Below are 11,083 nucleotides of genomic sequence, written 5' to 3' on the forward strand. Positions count from 1 at the left end.
TATAAAGAATATAAAAAAAATAATTAGTATTATATTAAAAATTAAAATACTAACTACTCTATAATACATTTTTTTACATGATCATTAGTATAAGTGGGAAAATAGTAATTATAAGAGAATTTAAAAATATTAGTACGCTATATAAAATAAGTTCTTAGATAACAAATGATGTCCATTTTTTGTTTAATTTTTTTTTACACCCTTTTCAACTTCTTTATTTCAATTATATTTAAAGTTATATTTTAAATTATTCTTTATTAGTTGGTAAACTAAGTTAACTAGACCATTTATAATAAATTACATATACTATAACTAAGTTAACTAGACCATTTTAATAACACATGTGTATATAGACACAAATGGAATACACAATCAATGAAAATAAATAAAACTAACATTAGTAATGAAAATAAATAAAACCAACAATACTCATGAAATAAGTTCATGTACAATATCTGTATATACAAGGAATATCAATATAAAATATGTACATAAACTACGCCTGATCAGTGCGTCGCCTACGTCTACACCTAACGTATACTAGATGGTCATGTGTCACACTCCTGACCAATCTGAGGCATTCTTCGATCACCTCATGTGTCGATGAGCTAGGCGTGACCACCCCTAGACTCAGATGGCGCTCCAACCTCTCAGCAATGTCATCAAAAACTTCCTGTTACATACAAAACAAACTAATTACACAAATTATTATGCAAATATTGAGGTAAATGACTTAAATTATTAGTATTACTTACCACTGCATGTCTGGACTCCTCCGCAGATGTCGATGATGCTCCTGGCTCCATCGGGTCGTCCTGAACATCAACTGGTGCCTCCATCGGATCATCCTGAACATCTGGCGTAGGGATGACCGGCTCATCGACGTAATCCACAGTCACAGCGACTCGCTGCCTCCGTGCGGATGCAGTAGGCTGTCGACGCTGCGGAATATCATCGAAATCATCACGATTTCCTCTGCCCACACCTCTGCCAGTAACCTGACCTAAGGCACGACCTAATCCTCTGGTCCTAACCATGATCTGCAAATGAGTGACACAAATTCAATCACCCATTTCATTCACTCAAATTTCATTGGTCTAACGCAAATTTCATTGACTGAAAGTCACGCAAGCTGTCAAGCTTTCAAGAAAGGCATATCAAGAAAGGCTACACATGTTAGGCTTTTATCGGGTTAGTTTTTATTCAATACACTATATGATTGAATGGAAATTGATTATGGATCCTAATATTATTGATATTAGATGAACAAAGCCAAAGAAAGAAGAAATCAATCTTCTTGAAATGGAAGCAACTCCATATTGTTTCTTGATGATCCTTTATTCCCTCTTGATCCTTGGGTTTCTGGCTCATGCTTTGTTCATGATCTTATCCTTAGTCTTTATAAATTGTTTGTTTATTGTATCATTTTTCAGTGAGGTGTGCATGTTTTAATAGGTTTTGTACACTTTTCTGACTCATTGGGGGAATATGCTTCTAATAACAAACAAAATAATTTGAAATCAACATGAGTGACTGGCGAAAAGGCTCTCAGTGGTTTGAAATTAACCGAGAACTAGCTCTTAGGATAGTTGAAGACAATACTTACTATCCTAAGCTCAAAGGCTCTCACTATTTTCAGACAATGTTAACAATTAATACTCCTCATCTTTTGGCAAATAGAAGCCTCACTTATGTGGACTGGTCAAGCTTTATGCTTATTCATTTGGTTCAACCTATAATTTTTGGAGCAACTAGATAAAGAATGGTCGATCAACATTCAAAACAGAAGATAACTTCCCATAGATTATCCCAATAAAAAAGCAAAATCCCTTTCCTCTCAAAGATATACTAGCACTTCATACATTAACATCTACTTCTTCCTCTTGGATTTGAACAACATATTCAAAAGTATGGTCTTTGTTAATTAACTAGTGATATTGAAGATGAAGATTCCTTATCTAAACAAATTGATAAAAGCAAAAAAAAAAAAAAAAAAACTAGCAAGATCTTTTAGCCTATCATAGAGAAGCTATGTAGAATTGAAAGAAAAGATGACTAAGTATACCAATGTCTGGACAACCTTCAATAAGAGAGAAGGAATTATATGTGATGGGATAAAGAAAAGTTTAACTATCCACTAAAAAAGAAAGAATGAGAGTTTAGAAAAGTTTCAACAGTTTGGGTGAAATTGCTAGATAGGTGTGACATTATATATTATACTAAAATGTCATAATCTTGGGTGAAATTGTTAGATAGTCTCAACAGTTTTAGAATACCACCAAATTTTGTTACATTCCTACAAAATTATGATAGTGATGATTGAATATCATAAGATTTATTTATATCACTAGAATTGTATGGTTTTTCTTTGGCTCTCAAGTGACAAAGGTCATAAGCTTGTTCATGTCCTCATGGGCTTGAGCCACAAGACTTCTCAACTAATTGAACTATAAAATAATCATATCTTTGGCACTTGGGTATAGGCCTTACTTGGGAGTTGGGAGCAGCCACATTTTTGTTTAAAATATGTTTTTCTATTTTGAAGCCTTATAATAGCATGAAATTGTCAGAAAATGACAATTTGTGGTGGCTTTAAAAATCTTAAGAGATCAATTACAAATATTTTACAAGATAAACGACACAATTACTATTTTTTTAGTTTAGAGACCTAAATAAAAACTCCTAAATAGTTGAGGGAATTAAATTAACCTTGAATGAACAAAAACAAACAATTATTCACATGGATATGTAAATAAAAACACCAAAATTCCTAATTAAAATGAAGTTGTGACTTTTACGGATCACCTGATCCGTAAGCATCTTCCGGATCAAGTTGATCTGGAAAATGCTTACGGATCAAGTGATCCGTAAGCTACTAACAAATAGTTTACGGATCAACTAGATCCGTAAGCATCTTCTGGATCAACTTGATCCGGAACATGCTTACGGATCAGGTGATCCGTAAAGTATGCACAACAACTTTCTGTTTACACCATGGTCGGCAACAGTTGAAGCAACAATGCAAGCAATAACAAACAAGAAAAGGGACAATGGAAGCTTACCTCAATGAAGAACAGAAGAGCAAAAGCTCGTGGAAGAATGGAAGAAGCGCACTCGAAGGAGGGAGAAGCAGTAGCTCGCATTGGAGAAGCACAACCACCTCGCGAAAGAATGAGGAAGGAGGAAGAAAGGGCCGCCAGCGGAAGAGTCTCGCGAAAGGAGAAGATGCTCGCAGAAAAGAAAGAAGAAGAAGAGTCTCGCGGGAGGAGAGAAAGAAAGAAGAAGAAGAGGCTTTTTTTAAAAAAAAAAATAATAAGGGCATTTGTGACTTTTCACAATAAGTACTGGGTGCACCAGCAATAATGCTGGGTGCACCTAGCAGCACTCGTCATGCAGCTAGTGTAGGCCTTTTCAAGGACAGTTTTGGCGCTTTTCGAGGTTGCTTCTCGGTTTATATTGGGATTTCAACAGCTTTACATGCAAAATTGTATGCAGTCATGGTAGCTGTGGAGCATGCTCATTCAGTTGGATGGCTTAGAATGTGGCTAGAGTGTGATTCAGAATATCAAAACTAACTTTCTAATTAAACACAAATTAAAGTGGGAAAAGGGTACCATTCTTGGTCACATTTTATGAAATTCAAAAACAGAATATCAAAACGCACTCAGACATCCAATTCGATGCACACATGATTTTAAAATACGATTGCACTAGTCCAAAAGGCAAATGCAAAGACATCATTTAGAAACCTTACAACTTTCTTCTCAGAAATATATATCCAGAGGCATAAACCATTTTCTAAACTGTAACAGCATCACGCTACTAGCATCTAAATATTCGACATATCTGTGCAGCAAATTTGTGATCCACAATTACCTACAAGTTCTTTAAGAAGTTCTTCAGTCTTTCATTGAAGGCATGAATTAACATTTCACTCAAATAGATATTTTTTCTCCTAAAGTGATAAAGGTGATAGTGCGGTAACCTGAAACATATAAGCTTAAAATGGTAAACATCAGAAAGTAAGATTACCATATATCAAAAGCACAAAAATACTATGATTTGACCAGCTCATTTAGACCCCTTGATGTAAAGTTCACAATCGAAGAGAAAACAAAGCCAAGCCAAACTGAGACCACCAAAAGTAACTTCTTTGTTTGAAATTGCCATCATAAAATGAACATGCAAAATGATGACCATGTTCTTGGTGGAATATACACTCTCAAAACAAGCCATCATCACACAAAGTCGTGACTTAAAGCAATATTTTCGACAGAAAATAGTACTAAATAGTGAAAAAAAGCCTGATTTGGCACTCAGAAAATTAGACAAGTCACAAGGCTCATTTTTTCCAACTACTGCATCATGTCAACATATAAAATGAATACATCCAAACTCGAAGAAGATTGAAACAGTCAAGGTTTTTTTTTATATCTTTAAATAAATATATAATGGGTATGGCTTACGCAGGTTTGAACTTAAAAAAATAAAAACCTCCTCAGAACTTAAACAAAAGCGGGAAAAGGTGTGCCATTCTCAGCCACGTTTTAAGGAATTTCTAAATGCATTCAGACATGCAATGCTAAGCACATGTGATATGAAAATACAATTGCACTAATAAAGTTAAGGGAGGAAAGAAAATGAAACTCCCCCGAACCCAAATATAGGTATTGCAACCATACAACTAACTTTCTTCTCAGAGCAATATATAGCCACAACCATGAACCATTTTCTAAACTCCACAAGCACCACACTACCTACAGTAAGTTCCTTAGAAGTTCTTCAGTCTTTCTATGAAGGGGCGATGATAGAAAACAGATCTTCTTATCCTTTCTCCACTGCTTCTATTTGTGTTTCCATTCAAGTTGATACCATAAGCTACCTGGAGAAGCTGTTACTAAATAGACAGAAAATAGAAGAAACCAAGAAACATGTATTGATAACTTATCTTTACAGAGAATGAATCCTCATAATTTCAGTATCTATGATTATGAAGGAATTGAAATAACAATTGACTGGAGCTATGCTCCTTGCAAAATCGTCGAAACAGAGAAAAAGAATTTTCCCAATCTGAGAGACCACTTCTCTGCTCAGCCCAAACTACCCACCTAAGTCTCCTCCCTCCTTTCAGTTACCCCTCACTCCCTAATAATCTTTTCCTGCCCGATTCCCGAATCCCTTCCTCCAATTCCCCTAGACCACATATCCACTCTGTTACATTTGCTCTCTCTCCTCCATTTCCACTAATTCATCAGCCACCTGTCTCTCTCCACTTTCATATACCAGAGAACTTCAAGGGTCCTGCTGCTGGCAGCCCATCTATTTCCTTCCCTTCTCCCTTTATTTTTTCCTCTTCAGTTCTTCCTTTCCTTCTATAGATTTGTAAATTGGGCCCATCAATGGGCCTATGAAATGAATTCACACTTCTCTCCTACTATGATTAAAGTAATAGTGCAGCAATATGAAACATATAGCTTAGCATGGTAAACATCAGAAAACAAGATTATTGTATATCAAATGCACAAATAAACATATAGCTTAGCATGGTGTAAAGACCTTTTTTGCAATGCTGGTGCTAAAGCATCACCTTTCCCACCTTCCAAAAGCCATGTAATATGCTAGCATTAAGCAACTAAATATCTTCATCCTTGACAAAACAAAACTGTTTATCAACCCAGGGGCTAGGAAACCAAATAATGATTGGCCCATTGAGCTTAACCGAACAAATTTACATAAAAATTCAAATTACATAAACCCATCTACACCAGAGAACAGAACATCACTACAAGTAAAAAGCAGATAACAGCAAAACACACAGAATTAACCATAACAAAGTTTAAGATTAGGTTATCAAAGACAGAGTCATTAAGAAATTAGGGAAAAAATGAATAGGGATTGGGAGTGAAAGAAAAAAAAAAGATTAGGAATTATCTCATTTATATTCACACGCCTGATGATGGTCTGCGCTATAATAAGTATAAACAGTTATTTTAAAACTCATTTCATGTTTTGATCATTTATAAACTTTATGTTTTCTTTCTTCTTAATGAAATTAACAAAATGCTTTTCCGCAACATATGACAGTGCTCAATATTCCGAATCTCAGCTATATTATTTCTGACTTCACTCACCAAATGTCCAAGCCCTCCATAACATGTCCATCGATCATCAACCATGCAAGCAAAAGACAATAGAAATAAAACAATAACCAAGCAAGCCTTTGAAAAGAAACCTAGCAGTACTCTTATTCCAACTAACAAAATACCAACCACGCACACCTCCCCAATGCTCAGACACAACTTCTGTAACACTCCATCCAGACGAAACATATCAGAATGAGATGCATAAGAGGAATCCTGAGGATGTTACAACTTCAACTCATTAAAAGTGGTCATCAATATTCAATATTACTTCAATTGAAATTAAGAATGTCATATCACAAAAACTATCAACCTACCAACAAAACATTAAAAAAAGGAGGGAAGTGGGACAATAATAATAATAATAATATATAACTTACCATCTATCATTCATCATTCATCATTATTACCCACAAACAAGTTCCAATTATTCTACAACTAACACAAAACTCTAGAACACAAAGAAAAAAAATTCAGAATCATCACTCCAACACAACAGCAGCGCCCAACTCCTTGAGTTTCTCCATGATGGGATTAGCCTCCTCCTTGGTGAGCCCCTTCTTCAAAACACAAGGAACCTTCTCCACCAATTCCTTGGCTTCCTTCAACCCTAAATCAGTGAAAGACCTAACTTCTTTGATGATCTTGATCTTGGCAGCAGCATCATACTTCTCCAACTTCAAATCAAACGCCGTCTTCTCCACCGCCACGGAAGCACCGACCTTCGCGCCGACGACGGACGGCGTCGCAACGCCGGCCACCGGGGCGGCGTCATAGCGGTGTAGACCCATCTTGAGCCGCCAGAGGACCGTGAAGTCGTGCCTCTCGAACCTGTTGAGGTTGAGAAGCTCGGTGGCGATGCGCTCGACCTTCTGCTCGCGCGCCTCAATGGAGAGAGCGCGTGTGAGGTTGAAAAGCCTCGTGGCACTCTTTGTTACACACCTCGGGGCACAGCGAGACATTGTTTTTGGCCTGACCACCAAGGTTTCACAAAATACAACAACAAATCAAATCAGTACCCTATTCATGAAATAACAAACCAAACTTAACAAGGTAGAGACTTTAATTTAGGCTTAATTCTACTATTTATTCCAAATTTTTAATGTTTGATAAATTTTATTCTTACAAGTTAGTTTTATACATTTTATCTTTAACTTAAACTTACGGAGTTTACTCTTAATATAGTTATACTTTTTATTCCAAATTTATTAATTTTTGGTGAGTTTTACTTTAATAAAATAATTTAACGCATTTTATTCCAACTTTTAAGAAACATGTGGATTTTATCTTATACAATTTTACTTCTAATATAAGTACACTTTTTACAAATAACTTTTTTTTGACAAATTTTATACCTAACTTTTTGTTTTGTGGCAAATTTTATTTTCAACCTTTTATTCTTTTAACAATTTTTACTCCAATTTTTGTGCTTATTAATGAAAAATTGATTGAGGTAAAATTCACAAGTTTCTTAAAAATTAAAGTAAATTTTGCCAAATTAAAAAGTTAGAGGTAAAATTCTTAAAAAATAAAAAGTTGAGAATAAAAAATACCATTAAACCTTTAATTTACTCCAAAATCAAAACACTTCAAATTTGGTACTTTAATGAAGAATATATTGGTAAGTGCTAAGTGTAACACCTAGTAACATTCCATTTTTTTCATAAATAAATTTAAGAATTTTTTAGTAAAAATAATAAAAATAAATAAATAGAGTAAATAATAGGTCGTAAATGCCCCTAGTTATAAATAGCAACATGCTAGGTTTTTCAGACTAACTCCTCAGCCTCCTCTGTCTCTCATTTTCGTTTGTTCCCCTTCTCCTCTCAAAACCCTTTCTTTTTCCCGCAGCTCACAAAACCTATCTCAAAAAAATGATGATCTCGAACTCATTCACCGTTGGATCATCGTGAAATTTGAGTACCACGTTTGTAACCCAATTTCGAGCATTCTCACCGTTGGGAATTGAAAAATCATGTGTGAGCTTAGAGGAAAACCCTTCGCATTGTAGCTTTTTATTTTCCCGCAGAAACCCAAAACTGTCTCGGTAAAACTACGATCCCGGTTTCATTAACAGTTGGATTTTCATGAAATTTGGATATGTTGCTCGAAATTCAATTTCGCACACTCTAACCGTTGGGATTTGCGAGATAATATTCATGGTGGGAGAAAAAGGAATCGCATGAAGACAGTACAAGCGGAGACTTCAATCTCTTCTCCCTCTCTCTGACGTTCGAAAATTCTATCGGAGCAGTCGGAGGAAAAACTTGAGGAATCTCAGGGAGCCGCTATCGTTGTCAGAAGATACGTGAGTCCGCTTAGAGGTAAGGGATGAGTTATTCACAATTGGGAACTAGTGAGAACACGTGTAGGGATCCTTAAAGATATCAATTGGAATGGGTTTTTGGGTGTTTTTGCAATTTCATTTTATCCTTATAATTATTACAGTGAATTATATATGTTTGACAGACCAATTGTTGTGAAATTGATATGCTATTGTGTTGAGCGTGAACCCTATAAATTGAGTACTTTTTCTAATTAATATGAATTGATAAAATAAAGTAAGGAGAAATTTAGAGAGAGATATTGATTTTGTATTTTCTCTTTTTCTTGTTGTTTAGATTTTTATATATAATTTAAAAAATTAATATCATAATTGAAACTGACCAAAGTGTTCATATAATTATTTAGAATTTGTGCATTGAAAGCTTACTTTGAATTTTGTGATTTAATATGATGTATGCTAGTTTATATATATAAAGGTAGTTATTTATATTAATAATTTATGTAAATAATATTGTAGAGTGTTATAGTATGATTCCAAAAATTATTAAGTGTTGGAGTTTGAGAATATTATGGTTAAATTTTATGAACATGTGTATGTTGTACCTTATGAATATCATTGGGAATGTTATGAGATGGTTGATGTGATGTTATGAGATGTTAAAGTGTGGACATGATATTCGATTGTGAATAAGTGGATGTGTTAACACTTGATGTTACATTAATTATATCGTGAGCTATGAATTATACAATAACTCGACCAGTGTTTATGCGCAGTGTTAAAGAGAAAGTGTAGGTTCTTAATTAGAAACCAGTGTTAAATTGTAGCGCAATTGTGTTAAACATGTTTGAAACATGAGTGTGAGGTCGTGGTATTGTATAATTCATGAACAGTGTTTATAAATGAAATATGTGATGAATTGTGGAATGATATGTTGCCTTGAGATTATAATATTGTTATTGAGATTGAGTAAAAGTGTAAAGTAGAACAGGTGTTGAATTGTGAGATATGTGAAAACATGTGATGGTGGATTGTGACATTATGAGATGTGAAATTGTGAATAAGTTTTGGTTGTGAATAAGTGTGTGATTAACTCTTGATGTGACATTATTTGTGTTGTAAGCTATGAATTGTACAATAACCCGACCAGTGTTATCTTGAGAAAAGTGTAAATGCGCAGTGTTAAAGAGAAAATGTAGGTTTCCTATTTAGGAACCAGTGTTAAAGAGAAAGTGTAGGTTCCTATTTAGGAACCGGTGTTAAATTGTAGCGCAGTATGTTGTACGTGCTTAAGACACGAGTGTGAGGTTGTGGGTATTGTATAATTCACTAGCAGTGTCTGTGTGCTAAAATGATTTTAGGGGTTGGACCTGAATCAGGAGGAAGAGGCCCTGATGGACTCTTCGGAGTGTAGGCCTTGGGGGTCACCGGGTTTGAGTGCTCCTTTAAGCCTATGCTGATCTCATATGGTTGGAGCATTCTCGCAAAACATCGTGACCCTGACTGGTCTCCCTATGATCTTACTTAGTGAGAGTGACCTGGCAAACCCATTGTGTGGTGTGCCTTGTTATGTACTCCTAAGCGCCCCAGGGTGGTTTTTCACTGACATGGTACCACATTGCATATAGGCTAAGCGCCCCAGGGAGTCTTAGCATAACTGTCTCATGCGCTTGCTAATTGTTTATTATGAAATTGATGTGTTATTATGTCTTGATCAGAGAATGTGATTTTTGTGTAATGTGATTGATGATTGAAAAGTGTGATTGATGGATGAAAAGTGAACTTTGAATGACAAAGTGGTGGAATTACGTGAATTACGTGTAAGTAAATTTTATTTAGTTTATATGATATGTATATCTAGTTGTCTTGTTTCTCTATTAGTTAGGAATGTGATAACTCACTCCCCGTGTGTTGTTTGTGTTTGGATCCTGTGATGATCTTGAACTTTGTGTTCGGAGGAGCAGAAGACTAGGTGAATTGATTTAAAGAACCTTGTGCTGAAGGACGTCGAGACACAACGCTCTGGTAGGATGTGCCATTGGGGTATAGGGTTTTATATTAATTGTATGAAGTCTTAGACGGTCTTGCTTAAACCGAGATAACTTTATTATTTATTTGGACAAGTTTGAATATGATGTAGAAGAAAGTGAATGTGAGCCTTTTATCCCTTTGAAAAACTTGTATTTACAAATGTAAAGAATAAAAATACTATTAATTAATATTTGGATTTTTATTCCTTTATCAGTATATATGTGTGGGGTAGAGGGTGTCACACACCTCAAATTTTAAACTGAAAATATTACTTGAAAATGTTTTAATTTAATTTATTTTAGAAATATGCATCACTTTTTTTAACGATTACTTACAAATAATAAAAACATCTTCATATACTATTTTTTTAAAAAACAAAACACTTATTGTTAGGAAATGCTAAATAGTTGCATTGAATTAAAATAAATGCATATATAGAGTAATTCAATTTTCATATATAAATAAAATGAAACTTGTAATGTTATAGAGAAATATAAGGATACAAACCATAATAGTGCGATAATAAACAAAATACTTTTTTCATCCCTATTACAACACAATACATATATGTGGAGAAAATATCTCTTAAAATACATCAAAATAGTAAAGAAACTATGACCACAACAAA

General features: G+C 34.6%; 2 protein-coding genes across 2 annotated transcripts; both read right to left on the reverse strand.

The window, feature by feature from the left end:
• Positions 1-414: 414 nt before the first annotated feature.
• On the reverse strand, positions 415-6,343 carry LOC102660593 (uncharacterized). The gene is made up of 5 exons (XM_041013631.1): positions 6,132-6,343; positions 5,557-5,647; positions 3,063-4,882; positions 756-1,040; positions 415-673 (listed from the first exon to the last, which is right to left on the reverse strand). Exons 3-5 carry the CDS (start codon positions 3,141-3,143, stop codon positions 497-499), a joined length of 543 nt encoding a protein of 180 aa, XP_040869565.1. The 5' UTR covers positions 3,144-4,882; positions 5,557-5,647; positions 6,132-6,343; the 3' UTR covers positions 415-496.
• A 142-nt stretch (positions 6,344-6,485) lies between these two features.
• Positions 6,486-7,195, reverse strand: LOC100819312 (50S ribosomal protein L7/L12). The gene has a single exon (XM_003555606.5). It carries the CDS (start codon positions 7,100-7,102, stop codon positions 6,623-6,625), a length of 480 nt encoding a protein of 159 aa, XP_003555654.1. The 5' UTR covers positions 7,103-7,195; the 3' UTR covers positions 6,486-6,622.
• Positions 7,196-11,083: the final 3,888 nt, after the last annotated feature.

The sequence above is a fragment of the Glycine max genome, chromosome 20 (genome assembly GCF_000004515.6).
Source record: "Glycine max cultivar Williams 82 chromosome 20, Glycine_max_v4.0, whole genome shotgun sequence".
Lineage (NCBI taxonomy): Eukaryota > Viridiplantae > Streptophyta > Magnoliopsida > Fabales > Fabaceae > Glycine > Glycine max.